At 40.1% G+C, this 26,664-nt stretch overlaps 1 protein-coding gene across 10 annotated transcripts in view; it reads right to left on the minus strand.

The window, feature by feature from the left end:
* Window positions 1–22,109, minus strand: part of MTMR3 (myotubularin related protein 3) — a 125,694-nt gene extending 103,585 nt beyond the window's left edge. For 4 of the 10 annotated variants that reach the window (XM_043901380.1, XM_043901378.1, XM_043901375.1 and 1 more), the window contains exon 1: window positions 21,853–22,109. In XM_043901380.1, the coding sequence (XP_043757315.1) occupies window positions 21,853–21,867 (15 nt within the window). In that variant the 5' untranslated portion in view covers window positions 21,868–22,109. Of the gene's footprint in view, window positions 1–21,487; window positions 21,724–21,852 lie in introns of those variants that run through there. The other 6 variants (XM_043901382.1, XM_043901381.1, XM_043901377.1 and 3 more) reach the window with 3 other exon arrangements.
* Between the last annotated feature and the right edge of the window lie 4,555 nt (window positions 22,110–26,664).

Raw genomic sequence — 26,664 nt, forward strand, 5'->3', positions numbered from 1 at the left:
TGCCAGTCCACTGGTTAAAACTCCATGCTTCCACTGCAGGGGATGCAGGTTTGATCTCAAGTTAGGGAACTAAGATACTGCACGCCATGCAACAGGGCCAAAAACAAAAAGTGAATTTTGTGCATTATACCTCAATGAAGCCTCCCTCTGACCCCACTTAGCAAAAAAAAGTCAGAGGTATAAACATATGCTCTAGGTAAGGCAAGTTTTTTTCCTAAATCTTAGTTAGAATAGGGCCCTAAGAAGTTAATGTCTTGCCCCCAGATCATATTATCAATTACTGGTGAAACCATGTTTGGGGATACAAATCATTTTATCATAAATCTAAAACATAGAATGTAGGCTTTAGGGATGACCATGAGAATCTGTATAACTAAAACCATTTTGATGAAGCTCCAGGAACTGCATTTAACCCACAGTGGACCGTAAAGGAAGTTTCAGTTTACTTGGGGCAAGCCAGCTAAAACAGATTAGGCTAAAAGTTGGACGGTATAGCATAGACTTCTCAAATACTTGGCTTACCACATTCTTGCCAGTGGTCAAGTTTATTTTGGGAATAGATTATTTTTAAGTTCTTCATGTTCACTGCAGTGCCCTGCGCATTAATCCCATTATTCAAAGGCTTCCAAAACAATTCTGAAAGCAAGTTTTGCGTAACTGTATCTTTCATTCTCCTCTTATATGTTACAATCAAGCAATTAGGGTCAAGTAATGAATGAACCAGGTTTTGTAAGGAAACAATGCCAACAGCTTATTTTAAAACACAAGAAAATTGCTCTGAATACTTAATAACCACATGAATCTTAACCTCAGCCTTTCATGTCTGTCACCAATTCATTCACAAGGGTCTAACATCGAACTCAGAAGTAGGTAATCTACGGAACCCACAGCAATTACTAGTGGTTCACTAATTCTCAGCATATGAAGCTTATCTTTTCACTTCCTTTTATCTGTTCTACTTTTCATTTTTTTCTCCTCCCTCTTTCTGCAACCTTTATACAATTACCACGGCCTCTTTTTGAGAAAACAATAGAGGATATTCATGACTGATGAGTGAAATTATGATTATAATCTAATTTCTATCTTTGCTCTACTACTTACAGTGATAATCTCTTTAAAGGAAACCTCTCCATTATACAGGTATAAACAGAAAAGAACACTGACCCATTCTATACCCATCCTAACACAATTGAAAATACATCATCATTTTCACTGATTCTGAGTATCATTTTATATACGAACTGAATTTACCTATGTGTATTAAATGTTTACCCTGAGATTAAAGTCCAAACTATCTTTAAACATCATTAGACTGATATTAGATATATTGATCAGAATTTTCAATTTTAAGTGAAAGAAACCCAAGCTAACTTAAAATCAGAACTCCCTGGGGCTTCCCTGGTGGCTCAGTAGTAAAGAATCCCTCTGCCAAGTAGGAGACATGGGTTTGATTGCTGATCTGGGACAATCCCACATGGCTCAGAGAAACTAACTCCTAAGCCTGTGCGCCATGATTACTGAGCCTGTGCTTCAGACCCGCGAGCCACAGCTACTGAGCGCAAGCACCACGCCTACTGAAGCGCTCGGGCCTAGAGCCTGCGCTCCGCAGCAAGCCCACGCACAACAAGTGGAGAGCAGTCCCAGCTCGCTTCACCTCGAGAAAGCCCTTGCACAGCAACAAAGACCCAGCACAGCCAAAAACAATCTTTTTTTTAACTCAGAACTGCCTGGCTCACAGAAGGATATGAGAGTGGCGCACAGAAACAAAAAGAATGAATTTCAGGCAGTAGGGCCTCAAAGTCTCAATGCCACTGGATCCGTTTCTTTTATCTCAGGCTCCTCTTGACTCATGTGGGCTCATTCTCCCCTGCTGCAGACAAACCTCCTGCCTCCCACTAGAGGCAGTCCCAGCTTCACAAATGCAGAAAACTGACAGCTTGCTCCTGTCATCTGTGTTAACAATACCAGTGAAGAATACCTATTGGCCTTTTGTGTCAAATGCCAATCAGTACTACAAGTGATACAGACACAAAATTGGCCAGGTCTAACATGTGCTCAACCCTTAAGGCAACAGAAAATGAATAATGAGAAATCCTGCTGAATAAATCAAAAGCAGCAACTTGCCTCTGTAAGTTATCTTGATTTCATGAATCAAATGCAAGGATCTCAAAAACAAAAATCCAATGAAAACCCCACACCTTTCACTACTAGTAAAATCAAGTGTTGGTTTAAGGACACAATGTAGGAATTAGCAATAATCCTCCAGATATAATCCAAAATGTATAAAATAAGGAAATCTAACCCTTGGCTCTAGATCACTGACCTAAAATTACAAAAACGTCCAAACACGGGAAAAAAGGAGAAGGTCCACTTAACGAGCAAACATATATACACATTTATGATAGTTTAGCAAGAGACAAAGCAACCTCATTTTAAAAATTCACACTCTGATGGCACAAATCTGAGAGGCTTATTTGTTGGTGATCATATAGACAACACAGCAATGGCTAAGAATCATATAACACTTGGGGAGTTGCATATTTCTGGAGAAATGCTTCCTTCCTTTTCTGGCTGTCATACAGCATACAGGATCCCAGTTCCCTGACCAAGGATCCGTCCCAGGCCCCCTGCAGTGGAGTCCTAACGACTGGACCACCGGGGAGTTCCCGCTTCCTTCCTTAAAGAGACATTTTTTATGTGAAAAAGAATCTGAAATTTCCTAGCATATTCTAAGTTTTAAATTACTTTGTTTCAGGGCTAATCATTTCAGAAAAACTGACTATTACAAAGAAAACACGGCAACCCCAAATTCTCTGCTGATCCACCATGCAGTTTAAACGACACAGTTTGCTACCTTCGACAGTTTTTATCTTTCCGGCATTTCCAGTCCTACACAAGCTGTTTCTGTTCTACATAACTGCATGTACACTCAGAATTCAATTCAAACGATGACCTACATTTAGTAATATCTGAGTACCTGTAAGACACAGAAAAAGGCTCACTCTCTACAATTCTTATCTTTCAGGCTCAATTTGACGGAATAAAATGATATTCTATTTTTAACAAGTAGCAAATTTATTTATGTTAAAGAAATTCCTTAATACAAAGTTCTATTAGTCATACTGCTTACGAAAAATAACAAAAACACAGAGCTGCAAATAGTGTAACGGAGAAGGTCCTTGTTCATAACAATTTTAATAGCCAACACATAAGAGAACTCTTATATATGCTTCACCATTTATTAGTCACTTAATCTTAAAACAACCCTACAACGTATTATCCCTTTTTACAAAGGGGAAAACTAAGGCACAAAAACATAAGTTAACTTGCCCAAGTCATAGACACAGCTAATAATTTAGATACTTCATGACTCTGAAGCAAGTTCACTTTGAGCATTTTTACTCCTAAAACACGCAGTGCTAGTAGGCAAAGGGTCTGTTCCTCTGAACTGAATTGATTCTGGTCTTGCTTCAGTTTCTTCGAGTCTGTTCAAGTAGGAAACAGCAGCTACAGTGTCTGACATGAACATGATACTTGTGCTTACTACTGAGCTAAGTATATTCCCTGAGCTCTAGAAAACTGATACAGCACTGAGCTTCTTGAGTTAACCCTTAGTCATGACAAGACTATTCTCATCCAGTCCCAGAAAAGGAAACAGCACCACAGCCCCACAAAGGTCACCACCATTCTGTATCCTCACCTTTTTGTGCATCCCCAAGTTTTACAACATTAGGGAAAAATCTTACTTGCATCCTACTATAGAAATCTTTCCTATCATTATTCCCAGTAGACACAAGTAAGATCTCATCTTGATTTCTTGGCTGACTTTCACTGATGGTATCCTAGTATGAAGCTTTGAAATAGGACCCTGGGATAGGCCATTCCCTTCAAAGGGTCTATCGTTATTCCCTGGTGAGTCAGCTTCTGGACTGCTGCCAATGTGCTTTTTGTTAACTTTATCATGAAACCATATTTCTGTAGAGTTGAAACGGTGGCCAAAACACTGCATTTCAAAAGGCTCCCTCAAGTATTTATCAAAGAAAGGACACAGATACATATCCAAGCAAGCCACTCACATATCTCAGTAAAAGAAGGAATAACCCAAGCAGGTTTATACAGTATCATGTTAAAAGATTCTCTTAACTGCAAGTGTCCAAAAATGTCCTGTAAAATCTCCTGGTAACTTGGTTTAAGTAGGTGTTATGCAAATTGGTATATATATATATTTTTTTAATTTTCAAAATTAAATTTAACGTTTTTATTTTATCCTATTCTTAAAATTTTTTATTATTTTAGCATGTGTATTTTTGTTTTTGGTTTTTTTTTTTTACACTTTTTTTTTTAATTAGTTGGAGGCTAATTACTTCACACAAATTGGTATATTTTAAAGTTTTTTATGCTCTTCTGGCTGAAGAATTCTTAAGTTAAAGAAAGTTTGAGATACCCAGGAGTTTTCTGAAGGCTCACCAAATATCTCTAAGGGGAAAAATCTATTTTTATACTTTTTTAAAGGAACTCACTAATAAATTTGTGGCTTTCTAGTTTTGAGAAGGTGAAACACTGTTGGGAATGGGGGAAGGGTGTATGCAGTGCAGCTGAAGTAGTTCCACAGAGCAGGAACGCAAAAGTTCCTAGCCCCAAATAAAGTACTGGACAGCTATAATGCTTCCAGGGAAAGAAACAGTGTCATTACTGCAGTAACAGAAGCAGCGATCACAACAGGCCTACACGGACTGCTAGCTACTGTTAAAAGCACTTGCTGAATCTAACAAAAGCCCCAAGAATACTGTCAGCCCTGTTTTAAAATTGAGAAATCTGAAGCAAGACGTTAAGCAATCTGTCTAGGATCGCAGAGTACTAGTGGCAGAACCACGACTCTAACCTAAGCCTGAGCTCTTATCCATCACACTAAACTGGAATAGTGAAAAGGGCGTCCAACTTGGTATCAGAGGATCTGGGTTGAAGTTCTAGTTCAGCTACTCACTAGCAGTGCAATCTCAGACAAGTAATGACACTTTTTACACACAATTTATTCACCTGTTAAGTGAGAGTTAATAGTATCACCTGCCCTGACTACCTCACAAGGTAGCAGTGAAAATTAAGTGTGCAACTAATACAACTAATTAACATTTTATGTGTAATACTGATTCCATAACAGTTGCTACCTCCGTATTCCCATGTTTCTAATTCTGGCAACCCTATTCTGGAATTCTCAACGTGAATCACCAATATTGCAGTCTCAGGAAAAATAAGAGACTAAGTGTTGCCCCTATCAAACAACCACATACAGAAGAGGAATGGTTACTTTCAACCCCCATTACTGTCAAGATTGGGCATCTCCAGGTAGATATTTCCAGAGGAAATAACTAGAAAATGATAGCCCACAAGTAAGATAACCCTTAACCAAAGGTTCACATTTGAAGTGCAATGTGTCTTGGTTCTAAACACAACATTCAGTTTCTAACTCAGAAGAAAAGTACATTGCTGAAAGAAGCTCTGTAGCTCTGTATACCAAGTACCTCAGTCAGCCTCTGAAAGGCTCAAACTAAGACTCTGAGACTAATCAAAAGAAATACACACATACTATGCTCAATCATATCACCTGTGGTCTCTGTAGTCCTCTGAAGAATCAGAATTGGAACCTCAATATTAATTTGCAAACACTGCCTGCAATTTCTTTTCCAAGGTAAAAAGGCCTTACCTCTTTTTCTTGGCTTCACACCACTAGAAAAAGAAAGGTCAGTCACTACACAAAGAGAATACTTTCATTCAAGTAGCTAATCAACCATAAACTTGTAAGTTTCAAGACATGTTGACATGAAATTGGCCACCAATATTAGTATTTCCAGTCATCCTGGGGGCGTCTACAGTGCTAAGCCTGTTCTTCTTAAGACTTTTCACAACCAATTATATAACCATTCTGCTAGCTAGAGGAACAAAAGTAAGTCAAAGGCTCACAATTCAAGAGCTACTAAAAACAAAATATGAAATTATGCAGTGGGTGGGAGGTGGGAGGGATGTTTAAGAGGGAGAGGACATGGGTATACCTACGGCTGATTCACAATGCTATACTGCAGAGACTAACACAACATCGTAAAGCAATTATCCCCCAATTAAAAACAAAGTAACTTTGAAAAAAAGAAATTATGCACTAAGGAGTTTGATAAGTAAATATACTCACTGATTAAGTACATGGGCCTATTTCCTTAATTTTAAAAATACTAATTATTTATAGTTTACACTGTATGGTTATTTATGTAACAAATTACTCTCATTCTAGAGTGAAATTTTAGAAGGGATTTACTAAGAAAATAACAAAATTCTGTGAATATTACGAGCTTTCTAAAGTTCCATAGTAATGTTAAAAAACTTCTAGGCACCAGGTTTTTTTTGTAAACCATGAGAAAATACATTAATATGGGCACACACATACAAGTGTGTGAATATGTTTATACCAGCTTTGTTTATAGTTATCAAAAACTGGAAACAACCTGAATGATCTTGGAACGTGAATGTAAAAACTGGGATACATCCATAAAATGGAATGCTTCGACAATAAAAAGTAATCCCTGATACACAAACTATGGACATCTCAAAGTGCATTATGTTAAATAAAAGCAGCCAATCTCAAAAAGTTACATACTGCATGATTCCATTTATATAAAACTCTGGAAAAGACAAAACTATAGTGACAAAACACATCAGGAGCTGCCAAGGACAAGAAGTGGGAGTCCTCCTGACTGAAGGACCAGGAGGAAAATTTCTGAGGCGATGGAACTCTCCTCTATCTTGATGAGAGTACTGATCACATGTGTTTCCAAAACTTGCAGAACAGTACTCAAAAAGGGTGACTTTTACTGCATATAAATTATACTTTATATTTTATTACTATTATAAAAAACTATGCTTTAAATTTTTTCAAACCACAGATGTGACAGAATCTGTAATATCGTTCTGAAAACCAGGGACCAGATACCGAAACAACCGAAGCAGAACACTAAACCTTGTTAGAACTGCCTCCACATCTGACAGCTCCCTTCCATTAACATTTTGCCCACAAGTCTAAATGGTATTTGTAGGCAGAAACAAACTGACTGAAGATTAAAAAACAAATCCACTTTTAAAAGAAAACTATCTACTGTTTACATCCTAAGCATTTTAGGAAGAAAATGAGCTTTGTCAAGGATGGAATAAAATTCAAACAGTAAGTATTAACATCAATCTTTTCCATAATCATGTCGAAACAAATAAGGTTCCTTTTCTAATTTTGGTTCAAAAAACCAAAATTTTACTTCACAAAGCCCGCGAAAGATTATTAAAAGATCTCAACATTTGCCTAAAATCTTTAAGAGCTTTCACTTAACTGGGCAATACAGCAAAGAACTGAACTACCTCTCAAGTTACTTAACCCCATTTTGCCTCAATTTCCTCATCAGTAAAACTGGAGTAATTATGATTAAATATAATAATTGGGGCTTCCCGGATGGCACTAGTGGTGAAGAACCCCCCAGTCAATGCAGGAAAGAGACTTGGGTTCAATCCCTGGGTAGGGAAGATCCCCTGGAGGAGGGCATGGCAACCCACTCCAGTATTCTTGCCTGGAAAATTCCATAGACAGAGCCACCTGGCAGGCTATAGTCTATGGGGTTGCAAAGAGTCCAACACAACTGAAAAGACAGCACACACACATGCTGGGAATAATCCCAGACAATTAAATGACTTAATACATACAAATTGCTTAGAATAGTATCTGGCATACTTAGAAGTCTCAGAAATTTTTAAGCCAATCCAAATGAATGATCTCAATCACTGTGTGTCCTTGTACAAATCATTTTCTTTTCATATCACAATTCTATTCTGTGAGGTCAGAGACCAAAATTCAATGGCCTAAACGCCTAATAATATTATTCTATGTTCCTATAATTTTACCTCAATTGCACCAGTCACCTTGCAAAGGTTAGGTATTATCCCTACTGTACAGAAAAATCTGAGGCCCAAAGTAAGTCAAATAACTTGCCCAAAGAAATAAAGAAAAAGCCAATCTAGTATTCTGAAAGTCCTTGAAACTTTGTTCTCTTCAAACATTCTAGCCTTCTATCAATGCCTTCCCTTCTTACAGACATAGGTATGACATACTCAAAAACAAAACCAAACCCTCCAATGTACTTTCTGGCCCCACAACACAGCATGCAGGAAGGCATACAGGATCTTAGTTCCCAGACCAGGGATTGAACCTCTGTCCCCTGCAGTGGAAGCCTGGAGTCTTAACCACTGGAACACCAGGGAAGTCCCTCCAATATACTCATTTTAAAATTCATTAAGCTATACATTTGTTTTATGCACCCTTCCACATGTTTAACATTGTAATTTTAAAAGATAAAATAGGTTTCTTCATTAAGTGTATTCATCTATGAATAGAGGTAGAAGAAAATTTAAAAAGCTGAAGGAAATTATATTCACTAAAATTTTGTGAGGTGGTAAAAGTTTTAAAACTGAAGTGTTACATACATACAAAAAAAGTATATACATCCTAAGTACACAACTCAATGATTCTCATAAATAAAACCATGAAATTACCGCCCAGATTAAGATACAGAACATAACTAGCAACCCCAGTCTCCCTGTGCTCACTACCAAAGATAACCATTATTCTGACTTATGTTGCCATCTATTAGGAGTTTTTTGGTAACTTTATAAAAATGGAATCACAGTTAGCGCTGCCTTGTGAATGGGTTCTTCCACATACACTTAATTTTTCTTCTTGCAGACAAAGTGCATTTAGGCTTCCCAGGTGGTACAACAGTAAAGAATCTGCCTACCAATGCAGGAGACGCAAGAGACACAGGTTCCATCCTTGAGTGAGGAAGATCCCCTGAAGGAGGAAATGGCAACCCACTCCACCATTCTTGCTGGAAAATCCTGTGGACAGGGGAGCCTGGCAGGCTACAGTCCACAGGATTGCAAAGAGTCAGACTCAACTGAGCACAACACACCATGGAGTAAAAAAGGTTCTCTCACTGCCGTCAAATATTCAATTTAAACGATCAATCATTCTGAAAAGCAAACCATTTCTCAAGCCATAAAATATCTAAGGTACCAGGAAACCAGATGTGAAAGAGACACATGCACCCCAATGTTCATCGCAGCACTGTTTATAATAGCCAGGACATGGAAGCAACCTAGATGCCCATCAGCAGACGAATGGATAAGGAAGCTGTGGTACATATATACCATGGAATATTACTCAGCCATTAAAAAGAATTCATCTGAATCAGTTCTAATGAGATGGATGAAACTGGAGCCCATTATACAGAGTGAAGTAAGCCAGAAAGATAAAGACCATTACAGCATACTAACACATATATATGGAATTTAGAAAGATGGTAATGATAACTCTATATGCAAAACAGAAAAAGAGACACAGATGTACAGAACAGACTTTTGGACTCTGTGGGAGAAGGCGAGGGTGGGATGTTTCGAGAGAACAGCATCGAAACATGTGTATTATCTAGGGTGAAACAGATCACCAGCCCAGGTTGGGTGCATGAGACAAGTGCTCGGGCCTGGTGCACTGGGATGACCCAGAGGGACTGGGTAGAGAGGGAGGTGGGAGGGGGGATCGGGATGGGGAATACATGTAAATCCATGGCTGATTCATGTCAATGTATGACAAAAACCACTACAATACTGTAAAGTAATTAGCCTCCAACTAATAAAAATAAATGAAAAAAAAAAAATCTAAGGTATTGGTTTATTTAAAGGATAACTAGTACTCTCTCCCCAATGAGAATTCTAAGAAGCTTTCAGTTACTTTTAACAGGACAAAACAGAGATCCAAAATATCTCAATAAATATCCTTTCATCAGTAAGATTGAATTATAACTTTTAAAAAGCAAGACAGAAGAAAAAAGGGACATCATGAAGAAATTGCAGACTCTAAGTCTCTTAAAAATAATTTTGCTCTTTTATATAGAAAAGAGTTGTCAATTATAGCCAACAATAAATACAAAAATGCAAAACTTTTGTTTGCACCAAAATACTTAATTCCAATGCAAGTTTGATAGCACTGCAATAAAATTTTTAGATAAGTAAATGCTTCTATCTTATCCTGAGATCTCCTCCTGCTGCTAATCTACATCACTGTCTCATTTTAAGAGTCCATAAGCAGTGCTGTCCAACATGTAGTCACTAACTATGTGGCTATTTAAATTTAATTAAAGCGTTCAATTTAGCTCCTTGTTCAAACTAGCCAAATTTCAAGTGCTCAATATGTACTGAACAGCAGTTATCAAACATCAGAAGAACCAGAGAAAGTTCTATTGGACAACACATGTTTCATATATGCTGTCTCGTGTCGCACTCCTCGTCTCTTACAATATCCTGAATGCATATCCTAAGAAAACGGGGACTTCCCTGGTGATTCAGTGGCTAAGACTCTATGCTATCAATGTAGGGCACCAGGGTTCAATGCCTGGTGAGGGAACTAGATCCCACATGCTGCACCTAACACAGCCAAATAAATTTTTAAAAGGCCTGGGGGTGGAGAGGAGAAATTTAAAAAAGAAGAAGAACATGATGATGGATGACTAGTATGGATCACTAAATTATTTCCCATCTCACTCAAATTTAATTATCACTCATTTGGAAATTACTTCTCCTTGGCCTCCATTATGCTTCATCAACCTTAATTTTAACAGCTTTTTAAAAATTTGATGTTCTCCCACTCCCCTAAATGTAATCTCAATCTTTGGCTCTTCTAGGTTTGAAATCTCATGCAGATAAGACTTACCTTTCTTCCTGCCTCAAATTCTTTATCTCCGAGCTCCTGCGAGACATTTTCACTTGTATATTCCCTGGTCTCAACGTTAAATGTGTGAAGGGTTTCATTCAGTCCTTTTCCAAACTCTCCCTCCCAGTTCTACATTTCTGTACCATCACTATTCTCTGAGGCCCAAAACCCACCAACTCTTGAGTCCCTGCCACTAAACTTCCCATTCAACTAGTTCACAAGTTATTTGTGTATTTCCTTCAGGCTGTCAACTAAGAATGCTTAAGTTAGCAAGCTAAATTACCACCCTGCCACCACCTTAATTCAGGTCCTTACTACCTAATTCTGAGTACAGGACAGATTTTTCACTGCTGTCCAATCTTTGCCTGTTCCCAATTATGCACACTGCCACAAGACATCTCTTCCCTGCAAGGGCTCAGTACAGACAGTAAAAGAAATTTCAACTACTTTAATATTTTATTTCAATTTTTAGCACTTTACAAACTTATTTTTGAATATTCTATTCTGTGCTAGCAAAACTAAAACTATTTCCCAAACATAGCTCTATGTGCCTTACCTAAGTAAAGCTTGAACTCCTCCTAGTTTCTACTACACAACTTCAACATGTTAGCTGTTTTATATGGCAAAACTACCCATCTCAGCACCTCTTACATAGCACCCAATTTTGAACGAACCTAAGTGAACAGACCAGGAATAAGAAAGTTACAAATACACATACTGGTTTAGCATCAATATTTACTGCATGCAGTTCTAGTCACCCAAGTTTACCCTGCAGAATTATTTCTATAGAAATTATCCTACAGCTGTTCAAAAGTATAAAGTGCAAGAATATCCATCAGAAACAGCACTTTTTGTAATATGGGGAAAAAGTACCAAAAAAAAAAAAAAATCCCTAGATGTCCATCAGTAAAGGACTGGAAGTAAGTGTCTTATCTCTATAAGAACTTTAAAAAAAACTACAGTCCTTAAAAACAGGTAAATATTTTGCGATAGGGTAAGATGTTTATAATACATTATTGAGAAAAAAAACTGTAGATCAGCATGTACAGCTTGATCCTATTAAAAGGAAATTTTAAGATCTATTTAATCAAAAACAATATGGGACTAAAATTGCATTCTATTCATACAACTGAGTACTACATAGCTATTAAGCAAACACACATATATTAACAGAGATAAATTTCAAGCTTTTTCAAACAGCAGAATATACACATTAAGGTACTATGTGCATTTTAAACACCATAATACTACATGTCAAACACACACAGACATTTGTAGGAAGAATAAAACAGTACAGCATGGCGTAAGATGGTAAAACCACCTCTGGATAATGGAAATAAGATTTAAGATGAACGCAGGAAGGACTCCAACTATGAAATATTTTTATTTTTAAAAACAAATATAAATACCCCTTTGAGGCAAATTTTACAAGATATCAACATTAAATCTAAGTCAACATCTTTTAAATTAGGCACATGGTGTCTGTTAAATTATTCTCCATATTCTTCTGAATTTTTCAAACATTTAAATTTTCTTTTAAAAACAGAAAGCCAAGATTGTGGGATTTGGGAACAGAAAAATGGGCTTAATCAACTTCTACAAGGTATTTTTTTTTTTTAATAAACCTGTATGTCTTTATTATAAAATTTTTAACTAAAAAATCCTATAAATTTATATTAGTACATACCTTTATTACCTTGATTGTCCTTGAACTTTAATCTTATTCTTTAAAAGAATAAAGGGCAGTTAATAATGTTCTACCCCAGAAATGTGTGAATGATATATCTATCTACATAAGCACTGAAGCTACTATAATGTTCAATGAACAGCAAAAGCTGATAGGCTTTACCTAATCACTTAAACTCTGGATATATTACATAGCTCTTCCTAAAGTATCAACAGACGAATGAGTAAATAAACTTACAGTGGCTCAACTCCCAGCTATATACATCAACACCAAAACCCCAATTGTCAAAATGAAAGTCATTTATCCAAGTATCTTCCAGTTCAAATTATGTGTGCAAAATCAGTATCACATCTGAGTTGCTATAATCCCATTTGACTTTTTTCCCCCATTTGATATTTTTAAATACACACAGGACTACAGTTCTTGCTCCACATGGCAAGTTAGCAGGAAAATTAGGAATTCCGGCCGAGTCCTGTGTTTAAGTTCACAGTATCTGACTTTTCAAGATAGCATTCATAATTCTCAATCAGCTCATTAGGAAGGGAAATATCAGATGGGGGTCTTGCATTTAACTGTGACCAAAGCCCAGACTGCCTCAGTGTCACAGTGGAATTTACAGTAAGAAAGTTCAAATCAGCTTGCCTGATCCATTTTCCCATACTGCTTCCTACAGCTGCCACTCTCCTTAAGAACTGGAGTCAATGTTTTGTTTTGTTTTTTTTTGGGGGGGGTCACACCCCATAGCATGCGGAACTTCCTCACCATACCCCCTTCAGTGAAGTGTGGCGTCTCAACCACTGGACCACTAAGGAAGCCCACAAACCATTTTTTTTTTAATGCTGACTAGGACTTAAACCTTCATAAGCCAGCCAATGAAAACTAAAGATGTTAAAATGTACTTTAAAATAGCAGCTTTTCCCTAATTATAAGAGTAATACCAAAAAAAAATAATAATAACACATGTTCATTACAGAAAACTGGAAAACTACAGAAGAATATGAGGCAGAAAATGGTCACCATTCCAGCCAGAAATTAATCACTATTAGTATTTCCATTCTTGTCTTTATAGACTCTCTCTTATGTATAAAAGTATATTAGTTCACTTACAAAACATGACTTTAAGTTCAGCAGATCAAAGGGGAAATAAAATACTAGCTTCTTCAGAATACTAATCTTTTTCAGTGTTTTCGGAATAAACCAAAACCATGGGTACAGGGAACTGGAGAGAATAAGATACGTGACAGAAATTATATTTGCTCCTTTTCATTCACGCTATGGCAAACCCTGCACTCCATGTTTGAAGAACCATTATATACCCAAAAACTGAGTGTGTTTCCTTTTTAAATAGCAAACTACTAATAAATAGCAAACTACTAATAAATAGCAAACTACTAATAAATAGCAAACTACTAATAAATACACACACACACACACACACACACCAGAGTCTTGCCAGTAGGAGGAACCGACACAAAGGAATTACATCAAGACTTTTTTGTCACTATGCATCTATCCTGAAGAGAAAGTAAGAGGATATCTCAAAGGCTGATGTAAAATTAATGACCTCTCCCCCAGAAACATTTTCTGTGCGCATCAGATGAAGGAATGCTCTAACTACCGAAAGTGATGTGTTGGTTTCACAAACCTATAGTTTATTTACATGTGTAAATATATAGATAAGAGTTTAAAAAGTCCATAAAACTGATAGCTTACTTTATATCAGGCAGTACATTAAGTGCTCAGGAGTGAAGGAGAACAGCCATCAGTAACTACTTCTGCAGGCTTCCTGGGTGGCTCAGTAGTAAAGAATCCATCTGCCAATACAGGAGACGTGGGTTCCATCCCTGGGTGGGGAAGATCCCCTAGAGGAGGAAATGGCAACCCACTCCAGTATTTTTGCCTGGAAAATCCCATGGACAGAAGAGCCTGGCAGGCTGCAGTCCACAGGGTCGCAGAAGAGTCGGACACGACTTAGCGACTAAATACTACCTACTTCTTCAGGGCTTATAGTCTTTAAACACAATGACAAACACTCCTTTGAGGCATGTGGCCTCAAAGGAGTCACAATATCTGTGATTAAATGATGCTCTCAAACCCTTATGAGGATCTAAGATGTCTGTGACAACACCTTATAAATCATGCTACCTAAGGTAAAAAGGAATACCTGGCCTTTTCCCCAAAATACTGTATATAGCAATCACCTTCAATATAAATTATCTTTTAACTGGCAAAAAAAAAATTTCTTTTAACTAGCAAAAAACAATCACAAGTTGCTCTTTTCACAATCTCGAAGACTTCAATATCATCTTTCCCCGATAATGACCCATCCATATAAAATTACTGAAATTAAATTCCCCATGATAGGAAGAGAGGGAGACTCATTTTTGTAGGGTAAAAGCACCATTTCCTGATTTCGTAACTAAGCAGCAGGGAGGAGAGGGGCAAATCAAAAGTAACTTATGAACTTAAGCACAAGGACTCCTGCCCAATGTCACAGGGCAGCCTGGGTGAGAGGGGAGACTGGGTGAGAATGGGTGCACGCACACGAATGACTGGGTCGCTCTGCTGTGCACCTGAAACTACCGCAATACTGTTAGTCGGCTACACTCCAACATAAAATAAAAAGTTTAAATTTTTTTAAAAAAGGAACATATTCAAACTTAAGAAAAAAAGTCACCTTTTAATCCAAGACTCAGAGAAAGTTTTGGCCCAAGAAAACATTTTTTAAGTTATTGACTCAGGCTCTTCCAAATGGAGGTAGAGTGACAGGTTAATTGTGGTATTTTGCAAGCAAAGAAAAGCTAGTACGTAGCAATTATTCATCTTTTTCAGTCTCCAAGATGGAAAGCTCTTAGAAAACAAAAATGTTACAACCAAACTGCTTTCCATAAAGCAAACTTAAAAATATACTCTACACAATATCAGTTCTTCATCTCTAAGTAGGCTACTTATTTAGACTGCTTCCTATCCTATGATTGGCCCTTTTCAAATTCAAGCACCTCAACAAAGACTAAGACAAGCACCTCAACTGGTGCTTTATGAGCAAGGTTTATGTTTGCTCTTATTGAAGACATGACTCTCAACAGCATGGGACACTTTAAAGACTATCATAATCCAAGTAGGCTGGACCATCTGCAAAACTAGTGGAAAAGCTCTGAAATAGTCAACCATAAAAGCCCAACATTACATCTTAAGTGTCTAAGACAGTTATATCCAAAGTAGAATATAGTACAGCCAAGGAGTACCCAAGATGCTCCACTGCAGTAAAGGAGAAAGATACTTGAACTTTACTTCTCATCCTTGTTAATTTTTTTCTCTATATTTTATAAGACACACAATAACCAGTTACTACACATATTATTTGTAAATTAAATAATTAAGGATTGAGGATTAATGCTCAAAAAATTTTTAAGTAGTCTCTATCATTGCCCTTCCATTTTCACCTGCCCCTTCCACAGCTAAGCTGTAGAGGGTAAGGGCTGATGATGAAAAAAGAACAAAGGAAAGGTATTTCCAAACTATTTTAAATTCCCACCAACAAGCTAAAAGGTAGTGAATCACTAGAAAGAATATTTGGAATCGGACAATATTACTGTTGCTCAGACTTTAAAATAGCACACTATTTAGAGGATACCCTGAGTATATTGAAATTTAAAAAACAACCCTTTGCCAGGTAAGCCCACTTTTAGGAATTTATGCTGAGAAAACAGCAGCATAATTGTATTTTAAAAAGCCCAAATGAGAGACTTCCCTGGCAATACAGCGGTTAGGGCTCCTCACTGCCACTGCAGGGGACACAGGTGTGATCCCTGGTCAGGGAACTAAGATTCTTCAAGCCATCTGGTGCAGCCAAAAAAAAAAAAAAACAAAAGTCCAAAGGAGTTCATCACAGCTCTGTTTTATGATCTTATGAGGGAAAACTGAAATGTCCATTAAGAGGGAATTGCTGTAAACTATGCTGCACCCATATCACAGAATACTCAATACCCATTAACAGAACATCAACTTGACATGGGAAGTTGCTCTTCTTTAAGTATTTCAGTAGATAAACTCCTTACTATTGCCCTGTAGACTTCTAAAACTTTTTATAAACACACTACTTTGCCCTATGTGGTTTGTGGAATCAGTCTAAATACAATTACAAATTTGTTTTATAGAAACACGATAGGCGTGAACAAAAAAATAAGAATGACCCTGTTTCAAGGTCTTTATAACAATTCTTTCAAATGCTAGGATTTATCAATATACTTATAACTCCTTACATTTGCCAGATTATCAATCTATGAATATTTCAGAGAAATTTATGTATCTTCTGCAACTAAATTACAGAAGCATTAGCTTAAGAAAATAAATTTAGAACACAAATGAAATCAGGAAATCTTCCTACTCTCTCTCATAATAAAATCATTCTAAACATTATATGAAGAAACAAATAGGCACGTAATAGATCTAGGTCTGGACATATAACCAACATGATGCTGGATGTAGTAATCTGCACCATGAGACAACATCTTTGTAGTTACCAGGTAGTCCATTTAAGGAAAAAGAGGCTTAAGAATATTAGCATAAGTTTATGTCTTAACCCCCATTAAGTCAACAATTTATAACAAAGCTATGAGGTATTTTGAGGTATTTATGATTCCCAGGTGGCTTAGTGGTAAAGAATCTGCCTGCCAAGCAGGAGACGTGGATTTGATCCCCGGGCCAGGAAGATCCCCTGGAGGAGGAAACAGCAACCCACTCCAGTATTCTTGCCTGGAAAAATCACATAGACAAAGGAGCCTGGTGGGCTACAGTCCAGGCGGTCGCAGTCAGATGTAACAGCATGTGCATACGTGCACAAACACACACACGCACACAGTATTTCACCCTTAACAAAACAGCTTTAATTTAACCAAACTTCACAATTTTCTTGTGATTTTTCATTTGTTTTATGCCTCACTATTTTAGAGTCATCCTAACTGCAAAGCTCAGGTACCATGTCCCTAAGCAACTGCTTCCAAATTTTACAACTCAAGAGAAAATACATTGGGGAATTTCTTGGTGATCCAGTGATTAGGATTCTGCGCTTTCATTGCAGGGGTCCGGTTCAATCCCTGGTCTGGAAACTAAGATCCCAAAAGTTGCACAGAGCGGGGTGGGCGAGTGGGGGGGACTGTAATTATAAAATTACATTTTATGTGGCAACAGTACACATATAGTAACATAACAAAAGTTTCCCAAATCAATAATTATTTTTACCATTTTCTATGTGCTGTTTTTTAGAAATCACCACATTGATTTCATTATGTTGCCACCTGCCATTTATAAAACACAGCCCTAAATCATTACACAGAATGTGCCAAACTCCCTGACCCTATCACTTTCCACCACCACTTCAACATAACAAAATGGGTGAAATCCAGCAAATCTACTCTAAGGGCAAGTGAAATGAAGTGAAGGTCGCTCAGTCACGTCCGACTCTTTTCGACCCCATAGACTATACAGTCTGTGGAATTCTCCAGGCCGGAATACTGGAGTGGGTAGCCTTTCCCTTCTCCAGGGGATCTTCCCAACCCAGAGATCGAAACCAGGTCTCCCGCATTGCAGGCAGATTTTTAACCAGCTGAGCCACAAGGGAAGTCCAGGAATACTGGAGTGTGTAGCCTGCAAACCTTGGCACAAATTTAAGACATCTCAGATTCCTCTGAGGTTTCTTGAAACACTGACTATTCCTACCGGCAGACTGGATTCAAGGGCTGCTAAAAGGTTTCTCCAAGCAATAGTACAGAACAGAAACCTTTTCTGTTGCTTTATCAGTGATATTACAAAATTCTGCACTTGACAGCAGATACCAGACTTACCACTGTTCCACAAGTCAACTCTTCCAGGAAAACAGGATTCTAATACAATAGGGCTCCATCATCGTCCACTGACATTTTTAGACTGCTTTTCATACACACCATTCCATGCTGTGTATAATTTTATGTCTCTGAAATACAGAGAGAAGTTGCTCTTCTTCCTTTTACTAACGAGGGACCTGAAGCTCAGAAGGCTCCTGTGGTTTGCCAGAAACAACACAGCTAATGAGAAGCACAACACGGACTTGAACTCAGGACTTACTAGTCAACCCCTGTCATGCTACAACGGTTTTCACTTTAAATGTCTGATATGAACTTGAAAGGTCTATTAAGGTTCTAGATGCAAAAGTGAAGATAAAAGCACAAAATTAAAATGAAAACTAACAATGTCAGCAATTCTGGTAGCTTCTAAAATTGGGAATCCTAGTTCAATCGGGTATGGATTTGATCTCATTTTGTCTTAAGTTTCACTAATTATAAAACTATATATAAATTCAGCATAGACAATTACAGAATTGGGTGGTCTGTAAGAAACAACTGACCACAGAAATTACACAAACTTGCACCAAACCATTCTTAATCTTGTGGCTTCACACTCAATTATCAAGTTCCCTATGAGAAATCCGTTTTTATTTCAACACTAAGTGAATTACAACAGCATAAGCATGTTGTTTCTGTATAATACTTGCAACACGCATGCAATTTCCAGAGCACTTTTGGACAATGTTTATAATCCGTAAGTCAAAAGCAGAATCCAAAACAGAGGGTTCATCTACCTATATGAGATTAATACTAAATAACAATTACAAATTAATAAAGATGTGCAAAATCAGGCTGGAGAAACTACTTTAGGTCAATAATTACAAACCTTTTAATTTTACGGATAAGAAAATGGAGGTCTAGAGAAGTGACATTCCCAGCAGCAGTCAATTAACAACACAATCTAAAAAATAAAAAACCAAGGCACATTTAAGACCCCAAAACTAGGGACAGGATAGTGTCCGATGACAGTCTAGAAAACAGAATCTCTTAGGCAAACCACAAGGACTAAAAATCTGACTCTAACTCAATGCAAATTATCAAATAGCTTTTAATAACAAACGCTGTTATCAACCACCAAAACTGTTCTTTCTCCCACCTCAATACTATCCATTTACTCAACAAATACCTGAGGGCATAGTATATGCTGAGAACTACGCTAACCACTCCAGATACCAGAACGACACACACAAGGCCTCGGGCTCCCGCAGCGGACAGGCAGGTGTGCTCCTCTAACCCGGCTACACCGGGACTTCACCGGATGCTGACCAAGCTCCTTCACTGCTCTCTACAGCTGTGCTCTCTCCCAACTCTTCCAAACTTCTAACAAACCTTACCACACCCCCTCTGAAATATGAATACTTCCTTTGGTAACTCAGCACTCCACTTTACCACAGAGTTAACCAGACTTTAGAACTTTAGAACTGACTTTGTGCTCCTCATGGCCTTAGGCATATTTCAAGAACTTTTCACAATCCACAGTAAACCTTCCTGGTTCACAACCCTAGTCTCAAATGACTGCTAATTCACCTGCCCTACCCCCACTTTACTATAAACCTGAATCAGACAGTCTAGGGGCAACAGTGATGTTGGAAAGCAGCTTCAGTGGAGCTCTTTGTGGCCCACAAGCAGACTTTCTGCCTCTCCCTCTCTGCTTCTGTCCTCTGGATTGCTCATTATATCTCCGGATACACCTCTAATTTTATGAAGCGTGTTCCTTAAGATGTGCACAAATAATTTTTGGCAATAGATCTGTTTCCTGTACATAAATCCACTGTATTTTAAGAGATGCTCAGGCTCCCCTCTTTTCCATACCTCTCAAATTGTATAAACAATTTGAAACACTCTCAGGAGTTGTAATTACTGGAAATCCTTTGGAATACCAGAGGTGACTTAAAGCAGACATTCACAAACCTGGCTGACTCGAATCACTCAGGGAGCTTTGTAAGGCCCCACCCTCAGAGATTTTAATTCACCAGGTCCCACGTGAGGCCCGGAAAAAGCATTTCAGGCAGTCCATACTATTTCGGACAACTGGTATTTAATTAGTTAACCATCGAACTAAAAAATCTAGTTTACAAACTGGGAAAACTTGGGTTCTCCTATGGCTTGCTATTAACTAACTACAAGTGGGGCCGTAGAAGCACACCGGTCACGTGAACAGCTCTGAGCCACCTGAAAATAAGGGAGGTAATTAGAGCTGAAAGAAGCCTTCATACGGAGCCAATCTACAATTCTAGAACCCTCCAAATTTAGCTAAATATCACAAACTGTACTGGGTTTACTCCACACAGTGTCCCTCTCTAAGCTCTTCTTCCCACCCAAGTCACAAGCCTTAGAAGGGAAGACTGCTTGACACCAACACAGGTTGGTATACCTCACTTAAACACGCATCTTGTCTCTTGCCCTACTGAAACAGCCTTGGATGTGAAAGGGGGAGGTCCCCAACACCTCTACACATATAAATCCCAACTATTTTATACTAAAAACTAAAAACAAAAATCATCCCGCATAATTCAACGCAGGCCTTGATGGCACCGTCGCCCACATTGAGAAACGAAGGTGAAGCTCAACTGGAAGAGCAAGCCCACTTTTTTTCCCTCGCTGTGGGAAAAAAAAAAGCAGACACTGTCATACAACAAAGTCTATGTCAAGATACGGGTAAGAATTTAAGCTTCAGTCTGGAGACAACACCTGGATATCATTACCCCCCACAGTAGCTCCTGTGCAAAATTCACAGGTAAGGTTATCATACCCCAGAGGAGTTTTAAATATTAAAATGGCCATAAAATTTACCCTTACTATTTTGAGGCAAGTTTTCCAGCCCAAAGTACAACCAACAATACTATCTTAGGGGTCCTAAGCGGCAGGATTTTTCACCTGAGAAATCACTCTAACCTTTCGTGAGGCAGTCTGACCAGTGCCGAGTTCTCTCGAGCACCTCCGAACCATCCTTCCCACCCCGGACTACCAGGTCAGGAGGATGCCCTGCTCCCCAGTCAGGCGGCCACTCCTCCTTCCCTCAAGTCCCGGGCCCGCGCCGCTCGCCCCGGGGGCTCCGCGGCCCCCGACCTCCGGCCTCCCGCCAGAGGACGCCCACAGACCCAGTCGGGGTGAGGGGCGCACGCTCACCTCCTGGAAGTCCGCGGGCATCTCCCCGGACGCTACCGGGTAGCGCCTCACACCCCGCGTCCCCATGGGGCCCTTCCCCAACGGGTCCGGAAAGGCCGTCCCGGCCGGACCCCGCCTCCCCCGCGCCGAGGGTCCAGGCCGAGCCCCGCCGCGGCGCTCCCGCTCCCCGTGCCTCCCTCTGGCGGCCGTGGCCGCCGTCCGGGCCACCCTCCTCCGGCCACGCACGCCGTCCCCAGCCCCCCGCGGGTCGCCGCCTCCTCAGAGGGTGACAGCCGCGGCGCCGGGGCCGAGGACGGCCCCTCCTCCAGCTCCTCCTCACCCCCGGAGCAGACGGGGGGGGGTGGGGGGGGGGTGGGCTTCCTTACCGGGCTGCAGAACATGGCGAGGCCCGTCACGGCACGGCCTCCGCCACCCCTCGAGGCGCCCAGCCAGGGCAGGCGGGGGGCAGCGCCTGGGCCGCTGGAGTGTCTCGACCGGCTGCGCCTCCGCCACCGCCTTCTCACAACCACAACAACATGGCGGCACCAGCCACACAGAGCGCGCTCCCGACGCCGAGCCGGGCCGCGAGCGGGGGCGCGCGCGCACGCTCCGGCCCGCTGCCGGCGGTCGGAGCAAGAGGCGTGGTCTGGGGCGGTAGACACGCCCCGGTGGTGGGCGGGGCTGCAGATCAGCTGAACGCCCGCGGCGGGCGAGGGGTTAGCTGGGACGCTCCAGCTGAAAAAAGAGAGAAACAGGATCTGGGAATGGGCGAGGAAGTCAACCTTTGGGCGAGGCATCTTTTCCTAGCTCTACAGCCAGGGGCAAGACAATGCTCGAACAATGGTAGTATCTTTCACCTTTAATTGTGCTAAGAATAAAACTAATTAAAAAAAAAAACTAATTTAATGTAATGCAAGTAAATATAGCGTGCTCAAGGTTCTACTCAGAATACAATTTCACACTGCTTCCACCAAAGCTCAGGTGAAAGAAGTCTTTTCAAACAAACAAGCAAAAAAAAAAAAAAAGGAAAAATTTGTAACCCATACACAATAATAGCTTGTAGAACAAATCTACAAACCAGGACCGAATTCCCTCAGGCCCTAATAGATTCACCTGTAAGATTAGCATTTTAACGTTCTGTCTTTGACTTTTCTGGAAAATTTCTGAATCATAGACTTAGGAGAAATTTGTGCACTTTGAATCACTATTTGCGTGTCCTCATTCTCATGGATTGAACCTTAAGATGTGCTTATGTTACATGAATCCTTAACATGTAGATCTGATGCGATCTTAACAAAGCTGTGACAATGAAAGCAAATGAAATCTATCCTTGCATTAGTTGTATTGTTTTTTTTCCATAGCACTCTGCAATTATTTATCCGTTTTTTTTATGTTTGTTGTCTTTCTATCCTATTCTTAAGTAAAAGCTATTTAAAGATAAGGATCTTTGTTTTGTTCATCACTTTATCCCCAGCACCTAGAACTGCTCATGACAAATAGCCGGAAATTTTCTTGATTAATAGCTAATTTCAATACAACACATCCAATTTAATCTTCACGGCTTAAATGGGTAGATACTGTTATTATCACCATTTTACAGCTGAAGAAATTGCAGTCTAGGATAAGATACACTAAAAATTTTTTAAAAAGCTAACCCAATCCTACTGCTAACAAAAACTCTCCTCTCCCCACCAAGCTGTACTGCCAACTTTGTGGCATCATTGCCTGAAATAAAATCCCAAGTAAGAAATTACATTAGAGTTCAAAGTTAGGAAAGGCTTTGCTTTACTATCAGCTAAAAAAGAAAAAAATTTGCACAACCGAAAAACTGAGAATTATGTTTCATTTGGCCAACATACGAAGGACTTAAGCCCGAGAGTCAACCTCTCTGATAGTTCTGAGGGACTGTTCCAAAGAGGTAAGGGAGGAGCCGAATATGTAGAAATTTTTACACCAAAAATCAGGTAGTTAGAACATCGTAAGATCATTGTTAATTTAAGAAAAAAGCAGACATCTCAAGTTAATGAATTTAGCACTTTTTTATGTATGGGAAGATGCAAGCCATACGGGCTCATTGAAATCATTCCTTCAAAACGCACCATAACTTTTGGCGCTAGTATTGTAGATTTTGCACCCTGAATCCCATCAAGGTGCAGCTTAGGGGAGGCAGCTGCCAATTGTTAATGGCTTGACGGTCACAATATCCTTTGTTACTGATAAAGCAGGCTATTCTCTGCCTACAAGATTCACAGATACAGGTGCCCTTCATTTCTGATAATTAGTATTAGGCAGATGATCCTGTATCTTTTTACCTTGGCTTTCAGAAAGCCCAATGCTAATTGTGAAGTTCAATGGTGGCCTACTGTTGGCCCCTCAAATCCATGTATTAATAGTGACTTTTCCCCCTGCCTCAACTCTGCAGCTTTACTTATAGTTCTGCTACCTAGTTTTCCCTTTCCTGTTATGACTGTATAGCCTTTAAGGAATGAGAGAGGAAATAGTAAGTACAAAGAACTGATGAACAAACAAAAAATTGCTTTTCCCACCTGTTTCTCCTGTTGTCCAAGAAAATAAGCTTCCCGTCAAGTTCATTCCCGGGGAGCATACGTTTTGCTACCTAGGCCTCTGCTCGGGCCAAGACTGAAGCTTCGGCTTCTATAGCTGGCGGTCTTTTATTGGATGGAAGCTAGCACCTGACTCCAGGATGGCCCACCCACAGGCTGGCTAGCTCCACATGAGGTAGCCCGTGGCAGATATTCAGCCAATAGAGTGTTAGCATTCACTCAGCCAATCTCACAGTCACCAAGAGTCCGAAAGTAGGGGGCCGACTTTTGGCATAGCACATGGACCCCTTTTTAGACAGAGTATCCCGGCGTGCCGCCTGGCATGCTGCAGTCCATGGGGTCGCAAAGAGTGGAACACGACTGGGCAATTGAATAACAATAGTCGCAGTATTTGCCTTTTAACTTGGGCTAAATCCTCAACTAGTCCATAGACGTAGGAGAAATTTGTGCACTTTGAATCACTGTTTGCGTGTCCTCATTCTCATGGATTGAACCTTATGATGTGCTTATGTTACATGAATCCTTAACATGTAGATCTGATGCGATCTTAACAAAGCTGTGACCAGGTATTGTTCGCTCCCTTGTTACACATGAGGAGGAGTAAATCAGGATTTGAACTCCGACGATTTGATTCTAGAATATGCTTTTAAACTCCATTCTGCACCTCATTCCCACTACCACCCACCCTCTTACTGTTAAGGCAGCAGACCTTAGTAAATTGTCTCCAAATAAAAAAGAGTAAACTGCTGAGTGACCTTGAAAAAACACTTCAAGGAGTAGAGCCTAAGAAGAAACAATGGAAAGGAAGCTGCTCTGGGTCTAAGGACTTACATTTGAATCTTAACACTTGAATCTTGGTGCTTCTGTGTACCTGTTTCTAATTTCCTTTTTCTTTGCCTCGGTTTTCTCATCAGCTCCATGGGGTCCCAGTCATCTCTTTGCTCACCTCACCTTGGTGTGTAAGGATTCTTTAAAGTAATAACTTGGAAAACTTTGTAACTTATGAAAAGCCAAACAAATGGGTGGGATTTATTGTGGGCTTCAGCTGACAATACCTTGTGAGGTAATTCAAGAAAAGAGAAAGTGGATCCAGGCTCAGTCACAGCTTTTCACTGCCCTATTTCTCATGAGAGGGGGCCCCTGGTGCCCCACCTCCCCTTCCTCCCTGCCTCCTGCTGCCCTTTCAGCCTCTTTTCCTTGCTGCTGTCTTTAAAGCTGAAAATGTTCTGCCAGCTGCTCAGTGACTCTTTGAAGTAGTCTAAGAACAGATGGGAACATTGATTTATGGAGGCTTCCCGGGGTCACACAGGGTCCCTGGAAAGCAGAAATCCCTCAACCCCCTAAAATGCAGTGTTCCCAATGCTAGGTCCTGCTGCTTAATGATGAAAGTCACTTCCCCTTCAGTGAGCACTTTGAGAAGATTATCCCCAAACTCTCATAACGATTCAGCATCTCATTGGCCTCCATATCCAGCTAGCAGACAGAGGTAACTGCAGCTTTCAGATTTTGAGGAACTACTTGCTCAGGATCAGACAGAAACTAGAATTGAACCCAAATTTCTGTAATTCAACATCTTCAAGGATTTTCCAGGCACCATACTACACCCCTACTGCTGGAGTTAGGTCAGCTCAACTCCAATTCAGCATAGACCAGTGGTCCTCCAAGTGTGGTCCATGAGTTCTCAGGAGACCTGAAACTTGTTCAGGGACCCAGATGGGTTAAAACTGTTTTCATAATAAAGCTAAGAACACATTTACCTTTTTTACCATGTTGACATATGCACTGATAGTGCAAAAGCAGAGGTGGTAAAATTGCTGGCACAATTTAAGATAGTGACACCATTTATACTGGTTGCCATCATATTTTTCATGAATGTACTGGTGGTGAACTGGTAAACACTGATAGTAAACAAAATACCGATTTCACTTAAGAATGTCCTTGACAAAGCAGTTTAAAAAAGCACAAAAACAGAGGAGGAGCCAAGATGGCGGAGGAATAGGACGGGGAGACCACTTTCTCCCCTACAAATTTATCGAAAGAACAATTCAATGCAGAGCAAACTTCACAAAACAGCTTCTGATCGCTAGCTGAGGACATCAGGCGCCCAGAAAAGCAGCCCACTGTCTTCAAAATGAGGTAGGACAAAATATAAAAGATAAAAAGAGAGACAAAAGAGCTAGGGATGGAGATCCGTCCCGGGAAGGGAGTCTTAATAGAGGACGTTTCCAAACACCAGGAAACCCTCGCACTGGCGGGTCTGGGGGAAGTTTTCGAATCTCGGAGGGCAACCTAACTGGGAGGAAAATAAATAAAACCCACAGATTACATGCCTAAAAGCAACTCCCAGCAGAAAAGTACCCCAGACGCCCGCATCCGCCACCAGCAAGTGGGGGCGGAACGGAGAGGAGCGGGCGGCATTGCTTAGGGTAAGGACCAGGCCTGAGTGCTCTGAGGGCAATCGGAGGGAGCTTTTGTGAGAAACCAACTTAAAACTGTGGGACAGCAAAAGAGAGAGAGAGAAAATTAACCGGCCCGAACATGCTGCCGGCCGGTCGCAGAACAAAGGGTCTGAGCAAGTCCAGAGGAGCTAGCCGGCTGCGGACCAGCCCAGCCCCGCCGGAGGCAGGAGGCAAA

The sequence above is a fragment of the Cervus elaphus genome, chromosome 5 (assembly GCF_910594005.1).
Source record: "Cervus elaphus chromosome 5, mCerEla1.1, whole genome shotgun sequence".
Taxonomy (NCBI): Eukaryota; Metazoa; Chordata; class Mammalia; order Artiodactyla; family Cervidae; genus Cervus; species Cervus elaphus.